The sequence below is a fragment of the Pecten maximus genome, chromosome 4 (assembly GCF_902652985.1).
Source record: "Pecten maximus chromosome 4, xPecMax1.1, whole genome shotgun sequence".
Lineage (NCBI taxonomy): Eukaryota > Metazoa > Mollusca > Bivalvia > Pectinida > Pectinidae > Pecten > Pecten maximus.
Window position 1 is genome coordinate 517,533 of NC_047018.1, and position 26,801 is coordinate 544,333.

At 41.2% G+C, this 26,801-nt stretch overlaps 1 protein-coding gene across 3 annotated transcripts in view; it reads left to right on the plus strand.

Annotated features, from left to right (window-relative positions):
* LOC117324907 overlaps window positions 1-26,801 on the plus strand; it is an 85,062-nt gene that overhangs the window by 6,298 nt on the left and 51,963 nt on the right. For all 3 annotated transcript variants that reach the window (XM_033880744.1, XM_033880745.1, XM_033880746.1), the window contains exon 2: window positions 20,590-20,762. In XM_033880744.1, coding sequence (XP_033736635.1) covers window positions 20,651-20,762 — 112 coding nt within the window. In that variant the 5' untranslated portion in view covers window positions 20,590-20,650. The remainder of the gene's footprint in view (window positions 1-20,589; window positions 20,763-26,801) is intronic.

The following is a 26,801-nucleotide window of genomic DNA, read 5'->3' on the forward strand; positions in this document are numbered from 1 at the left end:
TCTTCTAGAGACAACTACCATATTTACCCCGTAATATCCCAGGTTACTGTCTGTCTTCTCTACACCACTACCATATTTACCCCTGTAATATCCCAGGTTACTGTCTGTCTTCTCTACACAACTACCATATTTACCCCGTAATATCCCAGGTTACTGTCTGTCTTCTAGAGACAACTACCATATTTACCCCGTAATATCCCAGGTTACTGTCTGTCTTCTCTACACAACTACCATATTTACCCCGTAATATCCCAGGTTACTGTCTGTCTTCTCTACACAACTACCATATTTACCCTGTAATATCCCAGGTTACTGTCTGTCTTCTCTACACAACTACCATATTTACCCCGTAATATCCCAGGTTACTGTCTGTCTTCTCTACACAACTACCATATTTACCCCGTAATATCCCAGGTTACTGTCTGTCTTCTCTACACAACTACCATATTTACCCCGTAATATCCCAGGTTACTGTCTGTCTTCTCTACACAACTACCATATTTACCCTGTAATATCCCAGGTTACTGTCTGTCTTCTCTACACAACTACCATATTTACCCCGTAATATCCCAGGTTACTGTCTGTCTTCTCTACACAACTACCATATTTACCCCGTAATATCCCAGGTTACTGTCTGTCTTCTCTACACAACTACCATATTTACCCCCGTAATATCCCAGGTTACTGTCTGTCTTCTCTACACAACTACCATATTTACCCCGTAATATCCCAGGTTACTGTCTGTCTTCTCTACACAACTACCATATTTACCCCGTAATATCCCAGGTTACTGTCTGTCTTCTCTACACAACTACCATATTTACCCCTGTAATATCCCAGGTTACTGTCTGTCTTCTCTACACAACTACCATATTTACCCCGTAATATCCCAGGTTACTGTCTGTCTTCTCTACACAACTACCATATTTACCCTGTAATATCCCAGGTTACTGTCTGTCTTCTAGAGACAACTACCATATTTACCCTGTAATATCCCAGGTTACTGTCTGTCTTCTCTACACAACTACCATATTTACCCCGTAATATCCCAGGTTACTGTCTGTCTTCTCTACACAACTACCATATTTACCCCGTAATATCCCAGGTTACTGTCTGTCTTCTCTACACAACTACCATATTTACCCTGTAATATCCCAGGTTACTGTCTGTCTTCTCTACACAACTACCATATTTACCCCGTAATATCCCAGGTTACTGTCTGTCTTCTCTACACAACTACCATATTTACCCTGTAATATCCCAGGTTACTGTCTGTCTTCTCTACACAACTACCATATTTACCCCGTAATATCCCAGGTTACTGTCTGTCTTCTCTACACAACTACCATATTTACCCCGTAATATCCCAGGTTACTGTCTGTCTTCTCTACACAACTACCATATTTACCCCGTAATATCCCAGGTTACTGTCTGTCTTCTCTACACCACTACCATATTTACCCCGTAATATCCCAGGTTACTGTCTGTCTTCTCTACACAACTACCATATTTACCATGTAATATCCCAGGTTACTGTGTCTTCTCTACACAACTACCATATTTAACCCGTAATATTCCAGGTTACTGTCTGTCTTCTCTACACAACTACCATATTTACCCCGTAATATCCCAGGTTACTGTCTGTCTTCTAGAGACAACTACCATATTTACCATGTAATATCCCAGGTTACTGTCTGTCTTCTCTACACAACTACCATATTTACCCTGTAATATCCCAGGTTACTGTCTGTCTTCTCTACACAACTACCATATTTACCCCGTAATATCCCAGGTTACTGTCTGTCTTCTAGAGACAACTACCATATTTACCATGTAATATCCCAGGTTACTGTCTGTCTTCTCTACACAACTACCATATTTACCCCGTAATATCCCAGGTTACTGTCTGTCTTCTCTACACAACTACCATATTTACCCCGTAATATCCCAGGTTACTGTCTGTCTTCTCTACACAACTACCATATTTACCCTGTAATATCCCAGGTTACTGTCTGTCACCCTACATATAACAGCTATCATATTTGCACAAGGGATTATGTATCCTCAGTCGAATCACTTGACACCACTAGGGGGTCACATACAAGGGTGAATGTTGTATCCCCAGTCACCACTTGACACCACTAGGGGGTCACATACAAGGGTGAATGTTGTATCCCCAGTCATCACATGACACCACTAGGGAGTCACATACAAGGGTGAATGTTGTATCCCCAGTCACCACTTGACACCACTAGGGAGTCACATACAAGGGTGACTGTTGTATCCTCAGTCACCACTTGACACCACTAGGGAGTCGCATACAAGGGTGAATGTTGTATCCCCAGTAATCACTTGACACCACTAGGGGGTCACATACAAGGGTGAATGTTGTATCCCCAGTCACCACATGACACCACTAGGGGATCACATACAAGGGTGAATGTTGTATCCCCAGTCACCACTTGACACCACTAGGGGGTCACATACAAGGGTGACTGTTGTATCCCCAGTCACCACTTGACACCACTAGGGGGTCACATACAAGGGTGAATGTTGTATCCTCAGTCACCACTTGACACCACTAGGGAGTCACATACAAGGGTGAATGTTGTATCCTCAGTCACCACTTGACACCACTAGAGGGTCACATACAAGGGTGAATGTTGTATCCTCACTCACCACTTGACACCACTAGGGAGTCACATACAAGGGTGAATGTTGTATCCTCGTTCACCACTTGACACCACTGGGGGGTCACATACAAGGGTGAATGTTGTATCCTCAGTCACCACCTGACACCACTAGGGGGTCACATACAAGGGTGAATGTTGTATCCCCAGTCACCACTTGACACCACTAGAGGGTCACATACAAGGGTGAATGTTGTATCCTCATTCACCACTTGACACCACTAGGGGGTCACATACAAGGGTGAATGTTGTATCCCCAGTCATCACATGACACCACTAGGGAGTCACATACAAGGGTGAATGTTGTATCCCCAGTCACCACTTGACACCACTAGGGAGTCACATACAAGGGTGACTGTTGTATCCTCAGTCACCACTTGACACCACTAGGGAGTCGCATACAAGGGTGAATGTTGTATCCCCAGTAATCACTTGACACCACTAGGGGGTCACATACAAGGGTGAATGTTGTATCCCCAGTCACCACATGACACCACTAGGGGATCACATACAAGGGTGAATGTTGTATCCCCAGTCACCACTTGACACCACTAGGGGGTCACATACAAGGGTGACTGTTGTATCCCCAGTCACCACTTGACACCACTAGGGGGTCACATACAAGGGTGAATGTTGTATCCTCAGTCACCACTTGACACCACTAGGGAGTCACATACAAGGGTGAATGTTGTATCCTCAGTCACCACTTGACACCACTAGAGGGTCACATACAAGGGTGAATGTTGTATCCTCACTCACCACTTGACACCACTAGGGAGTCACATACAAGGGTGAATGTTGTATCCTCGTTCACCACTTGACACCACTGGGGGGTCACATACAAGGGTGAATGTTGTATCCTCAGTCACCACCTGACACCACTAGGGGGTCACATACAAGGGTGAATGTTGTATCCCCAGTCACCACTTGACACCACTAGAGGGTCACATACAAGGGTGAATGTTGTATCCTCATTCACCACTTGACACCACTAGGGGGTCACATACAAGGGTGAATGTTGTATCCTCATTCACCACTTGACGCCACTGGGGGGTCACATACAAGGGTGAATGTTGTATCCCCAGTCACCACTTGACACCACTAGAGGGTCACATACAAGGGTGAATGTTGTATCCCCAGTCATCACATGACACCACTAGGGAGTCACATACAAGGGTGAATGTTGTATCCCCAGTCATCACTTGACACCACTAGGGGGTCACATACAAGGGTGAATGTTGTATCCTCAGTCACCACTTGACACCACTAGGGAGTCACATACAAGGGTGAATGTTGTATCCCCAGTCATCACTTGACACCACTAGGGGATCACATACAAGGGTGAATGTTGTATCCCCAGTCACCACTTGACACCACTAGAGGGTCACATACAAGGGTGAATGTTGTATCCCCAGTCACCACATGACACCACTAGGGGATCACATACAAGGGTGAATGTTGTATCCCCAGTCATCACTTGACACCACTAGGGGGTCACATACAAGGGTGAATGTTGTATACTCAGTCATCACTTGACACCACTAGGGGGTCACATACAAGGGTGAATGTTGTATCCTCAGTCACCACCTGACACCACTAGGGAGTCACATACAAGGGTGAATGTTGTATCCCAAGTCACCACTTGACACCACTAGAGGGTCACATACAAGGGTGAATGTTGTATCCTCAGTCACCACATGACACCACTAGGGAGTCACATACAAGGGTGAATGTTGTATCCCCAGTCATCACTTGACACCACTAGGGGGTCACATACAAGGGTGAATGTTGTATCCTCAGTCACCACTTGACACCACTAGGGGGTCACATACAAGGGTGAATGTTGTATCCTCAGTCACCACCTGACACCACTAGGGGGTCACATACAAGGGTGAATGTTGTATCCCCAGTCACCACTTGACACCACTAGAGGGTCACATACAAGGGTGAATGTTGTATCCTCAGTCACCACATGACACCACTAGGGAGTCACATACAAGGGTGAATGTTGTATCCCCAGTCATCACTTGACACCACTAGGGGGTCACATACAAGGGTGAATGTTGTATCCCCAGTCACCACTTGACACCACTAGGGGGTCACATACAAGGGTGAATGTTGTATCCCCAGTCACCACATGACACCACTAGGGAGTCACATACAAGGGTGAATGTTGTATCCCCAGTCATCACTTGACACCACTAGGGGATCACATACAAGGGTGAATGTTGTATCCCCAGTCATCACTTGACACCACTAGGGGGTCACATACAAGGGTGAATGTTGTATACTCAGTCATCACTTGACACCACTAGGGGGTCACATACAAGGGTGAATGTTGTATCCTCAGTCACCACCTGACACCACTAGGGGGTCACATACAAGGGTGAATGTTGTATCCCCAGTCACCACTTGACACCACTAGAGGGTCACATACAAGGGTGAATGTTGTATCCTCAGTCACCACATGACACCACTAGGGAGTCACATACAAGGGTGAATGTTGTATCCCCAGTCATCACTTGACACCACTAGGGGGTCACATACAAGGGTGAATGTTGTATCCTCAGTCACCACTTGACACCACTAGGGGGTCACATACAAGGGTGAATGTTGTATCCTCAGTCATCACATGACACCACTAGGGAGTCACATACAAGGGTGAATGTTGTATCCCCAGTCACCACTTGACACCACTAGAGGGTCACATACAAGGGTGAATGTTGTATCCTCAGTCACCACATGACACCACTAGGGAGTCACATACAAGGGTGAATGTTGTATCCCCAGTCATCACATGACACCACTAGGGAGTCACATACAAGGGTGAATGTTGTATCCCCAGTCATCACATGACACCACTAGGGAGTCACATACAAGGGTGAATGTTATATCCTCAGTAATCACTTGACACCACTAGGGGGTCACATACAAGGGTGAATGTTGTATCCTCAGTCACCACATGACACCACTAGGGAGTCACATACAAGGGTGAATGTTGTATCCCCAGTCACCACTTGACACCACTAGGGAGTCACATACAAGGGTGAATGTTGTATCCCCAGTCACCACTTGACACCACTAGGGAGTCACATACAAGGGTGAATGTTGTATCCTCAGTCACCACTTGACACCACTAGAGGGTCACATACAAGGGTGAATGTTGTATCCTCACTCACCACTTGACACCACTAGGGAGTCACATACAAGGGTGAATGTTGTATCCTCGTTCACCACTTGACACCACTGGGGGGTCACATACAAGGGTGAATGTTGTATCCTCAGTCACCACCTGACACCACTAGGGGGTCACATACAAGGGTGAATGTTGTATCCCCAGTCACCACTTGACACCACTAGAGGGTCACATACAAGGGTGAATGTTGTATCCTCATTCACCACTTGACACCACTAGGGGGTCACATACAAGGGTGAATGTTGTATCCTCATTCACCACTTGACACCACTGGGGGGTCACATACAAGGGTGAATGTTGTATCCTCAGTCACCACCTGACACCACTAGGGGGTCACATACAAGGGTGAATGTTGTATCCCCAGTCACCACTTGACACCACTAGAGGGTCACATACAAGGGTGAATGTTGTATCCCCAGTCATCACATGACACCACTAGGGAGTCACATACAAGGGTGAATGTTGTATCCCCAGTCATCACTTGACACCACTAGGGGGTCACATACAAGGGTGAATGTTGTATCCTCAGTCACCACTTGACACCACTAGGGAGTCACATACAAGGGTGAATGTTGTATCCCCAGTCATCACTTGACACCACTAGGGGATCACATACAAGGGTGAATGTTGTATCCCCAGTCACCACTTGACACCACTAGAGGGTCACATACAAGGGTGAATGTTGTATCCCCAGTCACCACATGACACCACTAGGGGATCACATACAAGGGTGAATGTTGTATCCCCAGTCATCACTTGACACCACTAGGGGGTCACATACAAGGGTGAATGTTGTATACTCAGTCATCACTTGACACCACTAGGGGGTCACATACAAGGGTGAATGTTGTATCCTCAGTCACCACCTGACACCACTAGGGAGTCACATACAAGGGTGAATGTTGTATCCCAAGTCACCACTTGACACCACTAGAGGGTCACATACAAGGGTGAATGTTGTATCCTCAGTCACCACATGACACCACTAGGGAGTCACATACAAGGGTGAATGTTGTATCCCCAGTCATCACTTGACACCACTAGGGGGTCACATACAAGGGTGAATGTTGTATCCTCAGTCACCACTTGACACCACTAGGGGGTCACATACAAGGGTGAATGTTGTATCCTCAGTCACCACCTGACACCACTAGGGGGTCACATACAAGGGTGAATGTTGTATCCCCAATCACCACTTGACACCACTAGAGGGTCACATACAAGGGTGAATGTTGTATCCTCAGTCACCACATGACACCACTAGGGAGTCACATACAAGGGTGAATGTTGTATCCCCAGTCATCACTTGACACCACTAGGGGGTCACATACAAGGGTGAATGTTGTATCCCCAGTCACCACTTGACACCACTAGGGGGTCACATACAAGGGTGAATGTTGTATCCCCAGTCACCACATGACACCACTAGGGAGTCACATACAAGGGTGAATGTTGTATCCCCAGTCATCACTTGACACCACTAGGGGATCACATACAAGGGTGAATGTTGTATCCCCAGTCATCACTTGACACCACTAGGGGGTCACATACAAGGGTGAATGTTGTATACTCAGTCATCACTTGACACCACTAGGGGGTCACATACAAGGTGAATGTTGTATCCTCAGTCACCACCTGACACCACTAGGGGGTCACATACAAGGGTGAATGTTGTATCCCCAGTCACCACTTGACACCACTAGAGGGTCACATACAAGGGTGAATGTTGTATCCTCAGTCACCACATGACACCACTAGGGAGTCACATACAAGGGTGAATGTTGTATCCCCAGTCATCACTTGACACCACTAGGGGGTCACATACAAGGGTGAATGTTGTATCCTCAGTCACCACTTGACACCACTAGGGGGTCACATACAAGGGTGAATGTTGTATCCTCAGTCATCACATGACACCACTAGGGAGTCACATACAAGGGTGAATGTTGTATCCCCAGTCACCACTTGACACCACTAGAGGGTCACATACAAGGGTGAATGTTGTATCCTCAGTCACCACATGACACCACTAGGGAGTCACATACAAGGGTGAATGTTGTATCCCCAGTCATCACATGACACCACTAGGGAGTCACATACAAGGGTGAATGTTGTATCCCCAGTCATCACATGACACCACTAGGGAGTCACATACAAGGGTGAATGTTGTATCCTCAGTCACCACTTGACACCACTAGGGGGTCACATACAAGGGTGAATGTTGTATCCCCAGTCACCACTTGACACCACTAGGGAGTCACATACAAGGGTGAATGTTGTATCCCCAGTCATCACATGACACCACTAGGGAGTCACATACAAGGGTGAATGTTGTATCCCCAGTCACCACTTGACACCACTAGGGAGTCACATACAAGGGTGAATGTTGTATCCCCAGTCACCACTTGACACCACTAGGGAGTCACATACAAGGGTGAATGTTGTATCCCCAGTCACCACTTGACACCACTAGAGGGTCACATACAAGGGTGAATGTTGTATCCCCAGTCACCACATGACACCAATAGGGAGTCACATACAAGGGTGAATGTTGTATCCCCAGTAATCACTTGACACCACTAGGGGGTCACATACAAGGGTGAATGTTGTATCCTCAGTCACCACATGACACCACTAGGGAGTCACATACAAGGGTGAATGTTGTATCCCCAGTCACCACTTGACACCACTAGGGAGTCACATACAAGGGTGAATGTTGTATCCCCAGTCACCACTTGACACCACTAGGGAGTCACATACAAGGGTGAATGTTGTATCCCCAGTCACCACTTGACACCACTAGGGAGTCACATACAAGGGTGAATGTTGTATCCCCAGTAATCACATGACACCACTAGGGAGTCACATACAAGGGTGAATGTTGTATCCTCAGTCACCACTTGACACCACTAGGGAGTCACATACAAGGGTGAATGTTGTATCCCCAGTCATCACATGACACCACTAGGGGGTCACATACAAGGGTGACTGTTGTATCCTTAGTAATTCCCCTATACTGCTTTACTTTCAGTTGATGGTTGAAATCTAAAATGGCCACTTTGTGGTGTAATTATTTAAGATGTTTGTAGCAGACCATCATTAGATCGCCCTACGTCGTTGGTCTGCCATCCTTCATTCTGTCCGTCCATAAACAATTATTGTTATCGCTATTTCTCAGAAAGTGCTGAAGGAATCTTTCTCAAATTTCATGTGTAAGTATCCCTTGGTCCCTAGTTGTTCATATTGTATTTTCGGACCAATCAGAAAACAATATGGCTTGTTGTATGATAGCTGGAATTTAGTTATTCGTACAGAACTTAATGAATTGGGTTAAACTTGCCCTTGTAACATTGATAATGTTGATAAAAATACATTTACAATTATTGAACATAGCTTTTCGATATTTACCAACAGGAATTATTGTCAAATATTCAAACAGCTTCGAAAGGTTTCTTTTACTGACATCAGATAGACAATATTTCGTTACAATTATATTTGAGAAAACCAATCAATAACTTATATAAGACAACTACAGCCTGTTTTAGACTAAGTTCACATAATTTGATTATAGACTAGGGGAGATATAGAAACACTAAGAGGGACCAAGGAATCTGTTACCTATATAACTTAGATGATATTGAAGACGAATTCCATTTTAAAATGTAATTTTTATCGTGACCTAAGGTGCCAGTATATCAAACCATATTATTATAAAAGATCGAGTGTTTTCAAGTTGATTCAGCTCTTTACTACTCAAAACATAAACGAAATGAATATTTTTTTAAAAATTAAAGAAAACAATTTCCATCTTGGAATTTGACAATAAAGTTTGTTATAGCTATTTCTCAGAAAGTCTAAAAAGAATCTTACTCAAATTTCATATGTATTGTATTTTGGGACTGATCAGAAAACAACATGGCTGACAGACAGTCATCTTGGCTTTTGAAAATTGCAGGTTGTTCCTGCTATATCGTGTTATATTCAGTCTTTAAATGTTTTGAAGGAAGAGTGAAAGACAAGAAAAGATCAGTCTTATATTTGACTGATATGGATCATTCAATGGTGGCACCAAGATCCCTCTGGGATCTCTAGTTAACTAATTCTCCATTCTGAATCAATTAAACTAAAAGTACAGTATAAATGATGTAAATGCTGTGAATCTATGATTAAATATGTATGTTATGCAGTTATGTAAGGAAAAACATTTCATTTTGCTGGGACCTGTTCAGACAACAATTCAAAATAAGTGAGAAATATTACAGGCCCAGTGAACCTTTTATTATCAAATTGTTTGTATATCACCAAAGCGTAAGATATATTTGACTTTTGCACCATACATATATATAGGGCGAGGTATGGGAACTCTATCCAACCATTACATGATAAACACAAATCTGTAATCAAAAAATCTTTATGGCTTGGGATAAACTCAATTTATAAATATTATGTGTGAAAAATCTACAAAGTATATTGGATACAATGAATTTGAAGCAATATCTCACATTTATCTTAACACTTTTTCTGATCTGTTTGAACTTTTTAGATCAATTAGAAAAACTATTCAAATACAATTTGAACAAAATGATATATATTTTAACTAGCATCTATGATTTAATGTAAAATAAATAACCTGAATCTGTGGTATATTTGTTGTTAGTAGATGTTGATAATGTACAGGAATATTCTGGTGTTGTATGCAGTACTGTTGCTTCTCAATGAATATGTTATCTTTTTGCATATTCATGTGTAATAAAAAGCTAATATAAGGCCATGGACGGTAAAAGGCTTTAAACCCTGCTTAGCAAGTCAATAGCATACCACTGGGTTTACAAAATGTTTGTGTAAGAAAATCGCAGAGGACATTTTAACTTGACATTGTCAAGGTAAGAATGTGATTTTAAAACATTATAATTTTTATATCAAGTTTCAGGATTTTTTAACGTGATATATATATTTACAGAAAAGTTTAGATTAAAGCCTTCATTGTTCTCAATTCTATTGTATGGGATTACATGTTAGGAGAAATTGCATGTAAACAATGGACTTAGGTAGGACCAGGTTATCAATGCACTTCAACTTTCTCTGTTTATGTTTACTGAAAACTTCAAGATTTTTAGGTCACCTGAGACGAAGTCTCAGTTGACCTATTGCAATCGCCTTTTGTCCTGCGTCGTGCGTCGTAAACAATTTACATTTTCAACTTCTTCTTAAAAACTGCTGAACTAAATTCAATGAAATTTTACAGGAAGCTTCCATGGCTGAGGGTGAACCAAAATTGTGAATTATATGGTCCCCACCCCCCAGGGGCCTGAGGGGCGGGGCCAAAAAGGGTCAAATTGACTAAAATTTCAAAAATCTTCTTCTCTACTCTCAGATATGGTAGAATCAAATACTCTTCATAGATGGAAGGGTCCTAAGGTGCTTTACCAAAATTGTGAATTTCATGACCCTGGGGTCTCACATTTGCCCCTGGGGAGGGGGTAAACTTTACTATAGTTTATATAGGGAAATCACATTTTTGACTATTATTTGTTGGATATCTATTGGAATTCATTCTAACTTGGTTCAAATTATCAGCATGGGATGACAGTTTGATGGTATGTACATGTTGGCCCTGGTTGACCCCCAGGGGCTGGTGGGCGGGGCCAAAAAGGGTCAAATTGATTGAAATTTCAAAAATCTTCTTCTCTACTCTCAGATATATTAGAATCAAATACTCTTCATAGATGGAAGGCTCTTAAGGTACGTTACCAAAATTGTGAATTTCATGACCCTGGGGTCTCACGTTTGCCCCTGGGTAGGGGGTAAACTTTACTATAGTTTATATAGGGAAATCACATTTTTGACTATTATTTGTTGGATTTCTATTGGAATTTATTCTAACTTGGTTCAAATTATCAGCATAGGATGACAGTTTGATGGTATGTACATGTTGGCCCTGGTTGACCCCCAGGGGCTGGTGGGCGGGGCCAAAAAGGGTCAAATTGACTAAAATTTCAAAAATCTTCTTCTCTACTCTCAGATATGTTAGAATCAAATACTCTTCATAGATGAAGGGTCTTATGATGCTTTACCAAAATTGTGAATTTCATGACCCTGGGGTCTCACGTTTGCCCCTGGGTAGGGGGTAAACTTTACTATAGTTTATATAGGGAAATCACATATTTGACTATTATTTGTTGGATTTTTATTGGAATTCATTCTAACTTCGTTAACGTTATCAGCTTGGGATGACAGTTTGATGTACATGTTGGCCCTGACTGACCCCCAGGGGCTGATGGGCGGGGCCAAAAAGGGTCAAATTAACTGAAATTTCAAAAATCTTCTTCTTACAACCCAAATAAGGTAGAATTAAATACTCTTCACAGATCGAAGGGTCTTAAGGTGCTTTACCATAATTGTGAATTTCCTAGCCCTGGGGTCTCGCGTTTGCCCCATGGGAGGGGATAAACTTTACTATAGTTATAGGGAAATCACATTTTTGACTATCATTTGTTTTATTTGTTTTGAAATTCATTCTTTCATTCAAATTTACTGAAATATTTCAAAAATCAGGTGACCGTTAAGGCCCATGGGCCTCTTGTTGTTTTTTTGCCTTTTATACATATAGCTTAGTTTCATAAGGTCAGTGACCTTTTCCAATATGCCTTTGTCTGCCATTGGGAGTCGTTGTGCATCTCCGTACTTAGTAAAATTTCCACATTTTTCGACTTCTTCTCAAAAACTCCTGAACTAATTTTGATGAAATATTGCAGGAACATTTCCTGGCTAAAGGTCTACCAGAATTGTAAATGATATGGTCCCTATCCCTCAGGGCCTAAGGGGCAGGGGTCAAAAGAGGTCAAATTTACTGATATTTCAAAAATCTTCTTCTCAAGACCCAAATAGGCAGCATGAAATATTCTTCATGGATGGAAGGTTCTTAAGGTGCTCTATTAAAATTGTAAACTTCATGGCCCCTTAGTTTCACTTTCCCCCCTCCCAGGGAGGGGCTTTATGATATTACCATAGTTTATATATATGAATAGACATGTAGTAGATGATATTTCACTTCAACATTATTTAAGTAAATATATAACAAAACGCAATAGAATTGATTTTAGTAGATTACATCTCTCAGCACATACTCTGTACATTGAAACTGGTCGATATCAAAATACTGCAAGAGATGAGCGTTTGTGTAAAGTTTGCCACTCTGGTGACATAGAAGATGAATATCACTTCCTCTTCGTTTGTCCAAACTTTCAAGCTTTAAGACCAAGATACATTACGACTTATTACTGGAAAAAAACATCAGTATTTCAGATGATCCAATTAATTAGTACAACTAACCTTAAAGATTTAACAATGTTATGTAAATATGTATATGATGCAATTAAGGAAAAAACTTGATATAATTTTTTTTTTTTTTTTTTTTAATTTCACAGATGTCCATTCTCTATAGATATTGTTACTGCTATATTGCTGTGACTGCCAACTGTGACTGCCAACTGTGACTGCCAATTTATTGTCTTGTATACATGATGAGATGTATATGTTATCTGTACTGATGAGCTGTGAAGCTTAAAGTCAATAAAATGAAATGAATATAGGAAACTCGCATTTTTTAGCATAATTTATTTCATTTTCATTGAAAGTTTGGAAATAGTAAATTTTTCTTTATGACGTGTTAACTGAGAATGTGTCAAGGCCAAGGCCTTGCTTTGGGGTCAAAAGTAGGTCAAAAATAAAAATCTCAAATTGAGTTATTTTTTCATCACATATGAAAGAACATGATACACTGACAAAAAATGTACAAGTTTTAGGACCATCAGATGAAAAATGACATACCATATACAACCTTGAATTAAAAGAAGAAAAAAAAGCTTTTCCCGCCAAAATCCAAAACTCACCCAAAATTGCACAGAAAAGGTTTCTGCTCCCTTTTCTATAAATATGAAGGCTTAATTTTTGGTACATTAATAGCATGTATGGCTTGCTACAAATGTTATGCTTATCGTTGACCATAAGCTTCATTCAAAGTCATGAGGGTGATATGAAGAAACATTTAAAAAAAATTCAGAATTCTTTCAAAATGGGTTATGTGGGTCACATTTAAAGAAATCGCACTCATGAAGGTTTTAAGGTCAAGTCATAAAAAATTACACAGATATGGCACTTAGAATTCTGGTTAAAATTCAATTAAGCATTGATGTCATTTTTTTTTTAGTTTCATCGGGTACGAAACAAATTTTGTTTGCAAACTGTATGAATCCGCATAGCGGATTCTTACAGAAGTTTGCAAACAAAATTTGTTTCATACCCCAATGAAACTAAAAAATAATTGACATCAACGCTTATAATTAATTTTTGAAAATGATTTTCTAATTTAAAACATGTTTTATGTACAATTTTACTGGTTTTCAATGGGATTCTTTTTCTCAAATCAATATGCAACGCTAATTGTCGTATTGTGACGTCACATTTTTCGCGCCATTCTCGGAATTTCTTTCATAGAAGAAAAAAGAACCATGGGAGGTGACCGTTAAGGACCATGGGAGGTGATCGTTAAGGTCCATGGGAGTTGACCGTTAAAGTCCATTGGAGGTGACTGTTAAGGTCCATGGGAGGTGACCGTTAAGGCCCATGGGAGGTGACTGTTAAGGACCATGGGAGGTGACTGTTAAGGACCATGGGAGGTGACTGTTAAGGACCATGGGAGGTGACCGTTAAGGACCATGGGAGGTGACTGTTAAGGACCATGGGAGGTGACTGTTAAGGACCATGGGAGGTGACCGTTAAGGACCATGGGAGGTGACCGTTAAGGACCATGGGAGGTGACCGTTAAGGACCATGGGAGGTGACCGTTAAGGACCATGGGAGGTGACCGTTAAGGACCATGGGAGGTGACCGTTAAGGACCATGGGAGGTGACTTTTAAGGTCCATGGGAGGTGACTGTTAAGGACCATGGGAGGTAACTGTTAAAGACCATGGGAGGTGACCTTTAAGGACCATGGGAGGTGACCGTTAAGGACCATGGGAGGTGACTGTTAAGGTCCATGGGAGGTGACTGTTAAGGACCATGGGAGGTGACTGTTAAGGACCATGGGAGGTGACTGTTAAGGACTGTGGGAGGTGACTGTTAAGGACCATGGGAGGGGACTGTTAAGGTCCATGGGAGGTGACTGTTAAGGACCATGGGAGGTGACTGTTAAGGACCATGGGAGGTGACCGTTAAGGACCATGGGAGGTGACCGTTAAGGACCATGGGAGGTGACTGTTAAGGACCATGGGAGGTGACCGTTAAGGACCATGGGGAGGTGACCGTTAAGGACCATGGGAGGTGACTTTTAAGGTCCATGGGAGGTGACTGTTAAGGACCATGGGAGGTAACTGTTAAAGACCATGGGAGGTGACCTTTAAGGACCATGGGAGGTGACCGTTAAGGACCATGGGAGGTGACTGTTAAGGTCCATGGGAGGTGACTGTTAAGGACCATGGGAGGTGACTGTTAAGGACCATGGGAGGTGACTGTTAAGGACTGTGGGAGGTGACTGTTAAGGACCATGGGAGGTGACTGTTAAGGACCATGGGAGGTGACTGTTACCATACTGTTATCAGGTGGACCATAGTATTGTTAAGGTTTAGGGAGGATGTTCTATGCTAGGGATGTTAATGGTTCAAACTTAGGACAGGGAGGTTTACGTTTAACAGAGTACCGTTAACACTTGAGTACTGTTAAGACCAGGAGGGACCATAAACATGAGTGATTAGTGGACCAGGATGGGTATGTTCAAGACCAGGGGCTTTAACAGATGTTAAGCCATGAGACGTATAGGTAATGACGTAAGAACATTGCAAATTGTTAGTTTGAATGACTGTTAGACAAAGTATAATGTTAGAGATCTGGGAGTGGTTTAAACCATATGACTTAAAACATATACCTGAATGAGTGTTTAATGACCAGAGGGACTTTTAAGGCCATGGGAGTGTGACCTTTAAACCATGGAGGGGAGTAAATGGGCCATGGAGCGTACAGTTATGCATGAAGGATTGTTTTCATATGCTTTAAGGACATAGTATGTAAGGATGGGGTGACATGGAGGTTAAGGAACCATGGAGGTAACTGTTAAAGACCATGGGAGGTGACCTTTAAGGACATGGGGGGGGAAGGTGGACCGTTAAGGACCATGGTAAGGTGACTGTTAAAGGTCCATGGGAGGTGACTGTTAAGGACCATGGGAGGTGACTGTTAAGGACCATGGGAGGTGACTGTTAAGGACTGTGGGAGGTGACTGTTAAGGACCATGGGAGGTGACTGTTAAGGACCATGGGAGGTGACTGTTAAGGACCATGGGGAGGGGGACCGTTAAGGTCCATGGGAGGTGACCGTTAAGGACCATGGGAGGTGATTGTTAAGGTTTATGGGAGGTGACTGTTAAGGACCATAGGAGGTGACTAGGGGACTGTTAAGGTTCATGGGAGGTGACCGTTAAGGACCATGGGAGGTGACCGTTAAGGACCATGGGAGGTGACCGTTAAGGACCATGGGAGGTGACTGTTAAGGACCATGGGAGGGGACTGTTAAGGACCATGGGAGGTGACCGTTAAGGACCATGGGAGGGGACTGTTAAGGTCCATGGGAGGTGACCGTTAAGGACCATGGGAGGTGATTGTTAAGGTTCATGGGAGGTGACTGTTAAGGACCATAGGAGGTGACTGTTAAGGACCATGGGAGGTGACTGTTAAGGACCATGGGAGGGGACTGTTAAGGTCCATGGGAGGTGACTGTTAAGGTTCATACAGTATTGTGTATGCATAGTTTTGATGGGAATTAAAGACCGCAATTGTTGAAAATTTGAAAAAAGCTAGTTCATTGATTAATAACCCTGCAAAAATATGACAAGCATCTTCCATTACTTGTATCAGTACATATCATTGTGTTTTAGGGAGCTGTCTTCTAGCAGGGATGATGTATCTGTTCAAATTCAGGAAAGGGAGGTTGTCTTTTAAAGATTGTCACACGTACACTGGTCTTGTATAGCTGTGACAGAAGTAACAACAAAACATTGTTGATATGGACCAGAGTTGTATAGTTCATACAGCTTTCAACAATGTTCACATGCACTAGCATAGGATAATGAGCTAAGAATAAAATTTGCAAATATTGAATTCTAATTTGAAAAATTATATTAAAGAGAAATACTGTATAATTGGTTTAAAATCAAAATAATTATTTAAAAAAAAAACCTGATGAAGTTTTCAGGATGACCAAGCTTATTTTTCACAGCGCCATTGATGTAGGGACCATTTATAACAGATGGGGGATAAATGGAGCCATTTTGGAGCCTGATAATAGTTACTGATAAGGATTTTTTATAATGCTTTAGAACATTAGACAAATTTCCAAATATTATTTGTCAAAAGTAGGGATGGGGAGATTCTGTCATTTTAACACTGAAATATAAATATGTGTTAGTTTGTTACAGCTAGTACTTTATACCACTATCTCCTACATCATTACAGCTGTCGACTGACTGGTGTATACCACTGTCTCCTACATCATTACAGCTGTCGACTGACCGGTGTATACCACTGTCTCCTACATCATTACAGCTGTCGACTGACCTGTGTATACCACTGTCTCTTACATCATTACAGCTGTCGACTGACTGGTGTATACCACTGTGTCTTACATCATTACAGCTGTCGACTGACTGGTGTTTACCACTATGTATACATCATTACAGCTGTCGACTGACCTGTGTATACCACTGTCTCTTACATCATTACAGCTGTCGACTGACCGGTGTATACCACTGTCTCTTACATCATTACAGCTGTCGACTGACCGGTGTATACCACTGTCTCCTACATCATTACAGCTGTCGACTGACCGGTGTATACCGCTGTCTCTTACATCATTACAGCTGTCGACTGACCGGTGTATACCACTGTGTCTTACATCATTACAGCTGTCGACTGACCGGTGTATACCACTGTCTCTTACATCATTACAGCTGTCGACTGACCGGTGTATACCACTGTCTCTTACATCATTACAGCTGTCGACTGACTGGTGTATACCACTGTCTCTTACATCATTACAGCTGTCGACTGACTGGTGTATACCACTGTGTCTTACATCATTACAGCTGTCGACTGACCGGTGTATACCACTGTCTCCTACATCATTACAGCTGTCGACTGACCGGTGTATACCACTGTCTCCTACATCATTACAGCTGTCGACTGACTGGTGTATACCACTGTCTCCTACATCATTACAGCTGTCGACTGACCGGTGTATACCACTGTCTCCTACATCATTAGAGCTGTCGACTGACCGGTGTATACCACTGTCTCTTACATCGTTACAGCTGTCGACTGACTGGTGTATACCACTGTGTCTTACATCATTACAGCTGGTGACTGACTGGTGTATACCACTGTCTCTTACATCATTACAGCTGTCGACTGACTGGTGTATACCACTGTCTCTTACATCATTACAGCTGTCGACTGACCGGTGTTTACCACTGTCTCTTACATCATTACAGCTGTTGACTGACCGGTGTATACCACTGTCTCCTACATCATTACAGCTGGTGACTGACTGGTGTATACCACTGTCTCTTACATCATTACAGCTGGTGACTGACTGGTGTATACCACTGTCTCCTACATCATTACAGCTGGTGACTGACCGGTGTATACCACTGTCTCTTACATCATTACAGCTGTCGACTGACCGGTGTATACCGCTGTCTCTTACATCATATTACAGCTGTCGACTGACCGGTGTATACCACTGTGTCTTACATCATTACAGCTGTCGACTGACTGGTGTATACCACTGTCTCTTACATCATTACAGCTGTCGACTGACCGGTGTATACCACTGTCTCTTACATCATTACAGCTGTCGACTGACTGGTGTATACCACTGTCTCTTACATCATTACAGCTGTCGACTGACTGGTGTATACCACTGTGTCTTACATCATTACAGCTGTCGACTGACCGGTGTATACCACTGTCTCTACATCATTACAGCTGTCGACTGACTGGTGTATACCACTGTCTCTTACATCATTACACCTGTCGACTGACCGGTGTATACCACTGTGTCTTACATCATTACAGCTGTCGACTGACCGGTGTATACCACTGTCTCTTACATCATTACAGCTGGTGACTGACTGGTGTTTACCACTATGTATACATCATTACAGCTGTCGACTGACTGGTGTATACCGCTGTCTCTTACATCATTACAGCTGTCGACTGACCGGTGTTTACCACTGTCTCTTACATCATTACAGCTGTCGACTGACCGGTGTATACCATTATCTCCTACATTATTACAGCTGTCGACTGACTGGTGTATACCACTGTGTCTTACATCGTTACAGCTGTCGACTGACTGGTGTATACTACTGTCTCTTACATCATTACAGCTGTCGACTGACCGGTGTATACCACTATCTCCTACATCATTACAGCTGTCGACTGACTGGTGTATACCACTGTCTCTTACATCGTTACAGCTGTCGACTGACTGGTGTATACCACTGTGTCTTACATCATTACAGCTGGTGACTGACCGGTGTATACCACTGTCTCTTACATCATTACAGCTGTCGACTGACTGGTGTATACCACTGTCTCCTACATCATTACAGCTGTCGACTGACCGGTGTATACCACTGTCTCTTACATCATTACAGCTGGTGACTGACTGGTGTATACCACTGTCTCCTACATCATTACAGCTGTCGACTGACTGGTGTATACCGCTGTCTCTTACATCATTACAGCTGTCGACTGACCGGTGTATACCACTGTCTCTTACATCATTACAGCTGTCGACTGACCGGTGTATACCATTATCTCCTACATCATTACAGCTGGTGACTGACTGGTGTATACCACTGTCTCTTACATCATTACAGCTGTCAACTGACTGGTGTATACCACTGTCTCCTACATCATTACAGCTGTCGACTGACCGGTGTATACCACTGTCTCTTACATCATTACAGCTGTCGACTGACTGGTGTTTACCACTATGTATACATCATTACAGCTGTCGACTGACTGGTGTATACCGCTGTCCCTTACAAAATTCACAATGTTAGACAAAGAGTGTAATGTAACTTTTGCGAATACGAGAAATTGCCACATGAGTCACTCATCCTTTTTATGGGAATGGTTGTCTGACTGGCAAATGAACACCTCTTCATTTTGTCTTCGAAGAGGTTTTGCTGATATTTGGTTTCAGTTTCTGGGAAATCAAGCAAAAATATCAGAAATGATGCTTACAAAGCAAAATGGAAATACATACATAATCTAGTCATAATATTTCATAGACATCAAAATAGATATTATGTCTGTCTGCAAAGCTGTTTGTGACATAATAGATGATTTAAGATCAGTAAAGTACAGTGGTATTGGTTATATATATGAGAAGGTAGATTGTGGAACTGGAAGTATCGCTCCAATACAGGCGTGTTGAGATTGGGGTTTGGATATGAACAGTTACCTTAATTCTGGTTTATAGAACTATAAAGAGTGCAATCTCTACTGTCTTCAATCCTTTCCTGTTCCAAACTCCACACTGTGTGATAGTATCATTGTTGTTAGTGTGTCATTATTGTATTGAGACAATAGTGCATTAGACTGATATATATCTGATTTCAGAATTGATTTTTATTTGACAGAAACAAAGTTTGCTGTGACATACCTATAAAAAGCTGTGAGCATTTAGTTACCCAATGAGAAATGCTTGATGAGAGATGTAAGATGGAGATTGGGTTTGCCCTACTTGGATTATTGATCTGTAGCCAGCTGTGTACAGCAGAACCAAACTGTTTACCTGAAGTTGATATCTCGAGTAAGTTTGAACTTTCTAATTTTTCTGTCAGTTTCCTGACCTTGTCTTTTTAATCAAGATACACTATTGTACTTAAACAGACAAGATACTGTGTATGTTATGTTTTGGATGTTGTTGTGTAATGTAGAATCATCTTCACTAACCAAGGGTTACTCTTCACTAACACTAATCCTACGCTAACCCTTGGTTAGTGAAGATGAGGAGAATTAGGTGATATGTATTTTGTAGCGATATTAATTTTAAAGCTAAAAATGAACAGGTTTGAAAAGCAAACCTAAGGATTTTGATACATGATATTTTACAGAAGCAGTGTTCTTCAGTTAGACAATCACCGCATTTGGGCTGGCCATTTTTACAAAGTGTGCTGTTACTCTTGTATGGTGGTTAGAAAGCTTGTTTGCTAATTAACATTGGCAGCTGACAGCCCTGTCAGGGTTCTCCTTGTCTCAGTCAATCATGCTTAATTTGTCTTTACAATTTTTGTTATTTCCTAAGAAGCACTGGATCATTAATGTTTCATATGTAAGTTCCCTCTTTTCCCATGTTTGTGCATGTTCAATTTCAGGGACTTATCATAATTGAAGATAGCCAGCATGGACTGGCCGTTTGGAATTTGGATAGTTGCAGTTTATTATCACTTAGAAATTCATTCATGGATCTTCCCCAAATTTCACATGTATGTTCCCATAACCCCGAGTTGTGTATGTGCCAATTTTGGACTGATTAGAAAAAAAGATTGCCATCAAGAGGCCATTTTGAATTTGACAGTTGGAGTTTGTTATCTCGGAGTCTATTTTTGATCTTTCTAAATTTCCATTTGTATGTTCCCCATGGTACCTAAATTTGCATATTCCTTTTCGTGACTGATGAGAAAACAAGGTGGCATTCAGGGGCCATTGTGAATTTTGACAATTTTTATTGCTATTTCTCAGATAGTTCTTGGATATTTCTTCAATTTCATTTAGATTCCTCTTGTAATAGTTGAAGTTTGTTAACCCTTCCCCTTGTAATAGTTGAAGTTTGTTAACCCTTCCCCTTGTAATAGTTGAAGTTTGTTAACCCTTCCCCTTGTAATAGTTGAAGTTTGTTAACCCTTCCCCTTGTAATAGTTGAAGTTTGTTAACCCTTCCCCTTGTAAAAGTTGAAGTTTGTTAACCCTTCCCCTTGTAATAGTTGAAGTTTGTTAACCCTTCCCCTTGTAATAGTTGAAGTTTGTTAACCCTTCCCCTTGTAAAAGTTGAAGTTTGTTAACCCTTCCCCTTGTAATAGTTGAAGTTTGTTAACCCTTCCCCTTGTAATAGTTGAAGTTTGTTAACCCTTCCCCTTGTAATAGTTGAAGTTTGTTAACCCTTCCCCTTGTAAAAGTTGAAGTTTGTTAACCCTTCCCCTTGTAAAAGTTGAAGTTTGTTAACCCTTCCCCTTGTAATAGTTGAAGTTTGTTAACCCTTCCCCTTGTAATAGTTGAAGTTTGTTAACCCTTCCCCTTGTAAAAGTTGAAGTTTGTTAACCCTTCCCCTTGTAATAGTTGAAGTTTGTTAACCCTTCCCCTTGTAATAGTTGAAGTTTGTTAACCCTTCCCCTTGTAATAGTTGAAGTTTGTTAACCCTTCCCCTTGTAATAGTTGAAGTTTGTTAACCCTTCCCCTTGTAATAGTTGAAGTTTGTTAACCCTTCCCCTTGTAATAGTTGAAGTTTGTTAACCCTTCCCCTTGTAATAGTTGAAGTTTGTTAACCCTTCCCCTTGTAATAGTTGAAGTTTGTTAACCCTTCCCCTTGTAATAGTTGAAGTTTGTTAACCCTTCCCCTTGTAATAGTTGAAGTTTGTTACCCCTTCCCCTTGTAATAGTTGAAGTTTGTTAACCCTTCCCCTTGTAAATAGTTGAAGTTTGTTAACCCTTCCCCTTGTAATAGTTGAAGTTTGTTAACCCTTCCCCTTGTAATAGTTGAAGTTTGTTAACCCTTCCCCTTGTAATAGTTGAAGTTTGTTAACCCTTCCCCTTGTAAAAGTTGAAGTTTGTTAACCCTTCCCCTTGTAATAGTTGAAGTTTGTTAACCCTTCCCCTTGTAATAGTTGAAGTTTGTTAACCCTTCCCCTTGTAATAGTTGAAGTTTGTTAACCCTTCCCCTTGTAATAGTTGAAGTTTGTTAACCCTTCCCCTTGTAATAGTTGAAGTTTGTTAACCCTTCCCCTTGTAATAGTTGAAGTTTGTTAACCCTTCCCCTTGTAATAGTTGAAGTTTGTTTACCCTTTTTCTCAGAAAGCTCCTGGGATATGTAGACATTAGAAGTTTGTTACTGCTATTAATGAAGAACCAAATGAAAGAATCTATTTGAAACATTAATGATTTTTGTATAAATGTCTGTTGTATGACTCCACATTTTGAACTTGATGGACACTTTAAGCAGCCAGTTAATTGCAATTACAATTAGTCATTTTTATATACAGGATCTTCTGCATGTTTCTGTTTTCTTTCTCATATAGAACAATTTCAAACCTAGCCATTCCACATGATTCGAGAAGACTATTAAAAGTAAAGACAAGAAAAGATCACATCAAATCAATAAAGGCCATGTTGCTATGTGACACCAATAAAGGCCATGTTGCTATGTGACACCAATAAAGGCCATGTTGCTATGTGACACCAATAAAGGCCATGTTGCTATGTGACACCAATAAAGGCCATGTTGCTATGTGACACCAATAAAGGCCATGTTGCTATGTGCCAAGATCCCTCTGGGATATCTTGTTAATGGAGGATTACTAACAGCTGTCGATCCAAAACCAATATACAGTGGAACTTCGTTAACTCGAACTCGACGGGACCACAAGAAAACTTCGAGTTATCCGAGTGTTCGAATTAAGCGAGTTATCATTTTTGGTGCAAAGTTTGGTCAATATTTGTCAACATTATATAATCATTATAACTCCGCTCTGTCGCTCACCAGTTCAGTGTAAAGACTGGTCAATACATGTAAATGTATATGTAATATTTCGTTCTGTCATTCGTAGTTTGGTGTAGTTTTGCCGATATACAGTCCTGATAAAGTTTCTTTCACTTAGTCACTTCACTAACGATCTGATGTTCATGTCATATTTTCAAAAGGAATAACGATAAAATGGAATTCAACCGAATAACAATTTATTAATGTTATATCAAATAACCGTTTAAATTTAACACATATTATATGTAAAACGTAACAGAACCATTACTTTATATTGGACATATAAAATACTGTTTGATAGTCCAACTTACGTTTTACCGACAACCACGCCATTTCCATGTGTATTAGCACAGGAAGTTGGTACTGCGCATGTGCGTATAAAATGTTACTGTTACTGAGTTGGCGTTTTATCCGATTTAATATAGACAGCACTGACCGTTACAGTTGTACTCTGAACACATCGGCAGTAATTACGCTATTGTTTCAGCAGTTTACAGATTTAATAGGCACCGGTGACTGTTTCATTTCTAGACCTGTAAAAACATCAGCCGAGTAGATCTACCGGTGTGTCAGATATTAGTTCCGCTTGAGCGAGCGGGTAGATGAGTTGTTGACGATCGTGTGTACTAATATCGGCGACCGCCTTAGGAAATTATGATGTAAGTAAAACAGTACTTTTCATCACCGATAGTTATTGTTTTAAGATTCCACCGACAATTTCTTTCATGAATTTATGAAACACTTACAATCGCATATAATAATCGGTAGAATTGTAGTGCTGATACAAACGGAATTTTGATGTTGAAATAATGTCGGCGTTTACAACTGATCGTTGTTGGACACAAACATGAAACTTCGAGTTATTCGATCATTTAAAGTAGGATTTTTATTGTTGGGACCAAATTTTCACTTCATATTATCCGAGTTTTTCGAATTCGAGTTTTCCGAGTTTTTTTTACTAGGATAAAGAGATAATTCAGCCGGCACTGACGAAGTACTTCAAGTTAAGCGGGGTATTCGAGTTTTCCGAGTTCGAGTTAACGAAGTTCCACTTTATTCCATTTTTATTATGTCACCTTAGACAAAGTCTCTAGTGACCTATATTCTAACCACCTGTTGTCAGTTGTCGTGTCATCTGTCATGTGTCCGTAAACAATTTACATTTCAACTCCTCAAAAACCGCTGAACCAAATTCGATGAAATTTGACAGGAAGCTTCCATGGTCAAAGGGCAACCACAATTGTAAATGATTTGGTCCCAACCCCCCATGGACCTGAGGAACAGGGCCAAAAAAGGTCAAATTGACTAAAATTTCAGAAATCTTCTCACCTTCCAGATATGGTAGAATCAAATACTCTTCACAGATAGAAAGGTCTTAAGAAATTGTGAATTTCATGACCCTGTGGTCTCAATTGTTTCCCTCTGGTGAAGGGGTTCATTTTATTATAGTTTATATAGCAAAGTAACATTTTTGAGCATATTTTGTTCCAATTGCTATTTGAAATAATACAAACTAGGTTAGAATTATTAGTATGGGTTGAATAGTATGTCCATATTGGCACTGACTGACCCCCTGGCAGGGGCTTAAGGGACGGGCCATAAAGGTCAAATTAACTGAAATTTCAAGAAACTTCTTCTCGAGCCTTAATAAGGTAGAATCAAATACTCTTCATAATGGAAGAGTCTTAAGTTGCTTTACCAAAATTGTGAATTTTGTTACCTTGGAATCACAGGTTTGCCCCTGGGGAGGGGGTAATTTTACTATAGTTTATATAGGGAAATCACATTTTTAATATCATTTGTTTGATTTCTGTTGGAATTCATTCTAACTTTGTTGGGATGACAGCTTGATGGTATATGCAGATGTTAGCCCTGACTGACCCCCTGGGCTGATGGGCAGGGCAAAAAAGGTCAATTAGATTAACATAAATATTTCAAAACTCAGTTGACCGTTAAGACCCAAAATTGACATGTTAAATATGTTTTTTTGTGACAGTACAACTACTCACTGATGTCCTTGACTATTTCACAAGAAAATCAATATCACCTGTTGGAGGAAAATAGCTCAAAATATCTCCAGGACATTGATGCCATGTTAGATTTGTGTAGTTATTGACAGGCTAAACTAAACAAAGTGAAAATGATCCTTCTGGTCTGTAGTTAATGATGGGTTAACTTGTCTGTGGTTATTGACAGGTTAACTGGTCTGTAGTTATTGACGGTTAACTGGTCTGTAGTTATTGACGGGTTAACTGGTCTGTAGTTATTGACAGGTTAACTGGCCTGTAGTTATTGACGGGTTAACTGGCCTGTAGTTATTGACGGGTTAACTTGTCTAGTTATTGACAGGTTAACTTGTCTGCAGTTATCGACGGGTTAATTGGTCTGTAGTAATTGACAGGTTAACTTGTCTGTAGTTATTGACAGGTTAACTGGTCTGTAGTTTCTGACAGGTTAACTGGTCCGTAGTTAATGATAGGTTAACTGGTCTGTAGTTATTGACAGGTTAAGTGGTCTGTAGTTATTGACGGGTTAACTGGTCTGTAGTTATTGACAGGTTAACTGGTCTGTAGTTAATGATAGGTTAACTGGTCTGTAGTTATTGATGGGTTAACTTGTCTAGTTATTGACAGGTTAACTGGTCTGTAGTTTCTGACAGGTTAACTGGTCTGTAGTTAATGATAGGTTAACTGGTCTATAGTTATTGATGGGTAAACTTGCCTGTAGTTATTGACAGGTAAACTGGTCTGTAGTGTTAGTGATAGGTTAACTGGTCTGTGGTTATTGACAGGTTAACTAGTCTGTAGTTAATGATAGGTAAACTGGTCTGTAGTTATTGACAGGTTAACTGGTCTGTACTTAATGATGAATTAACTGATATGTAGTTATTGACGGGTTAACTGGTCTGTAGTTATTGACAGGTTAACTGGTCTGTAGTTATTGACGGGTTAACTGGTCTGTAGTTATTGACGGGTTAACTGGTCTGTAGTTATTGATGGGTTAACTAGTGTCTAGTTATTGACAGGTTAACTGGTGTCATGTTATTTACAGATAACTGGTCTGTAGTTATTGATGGGTTAACTGGTCTTTAGTTATT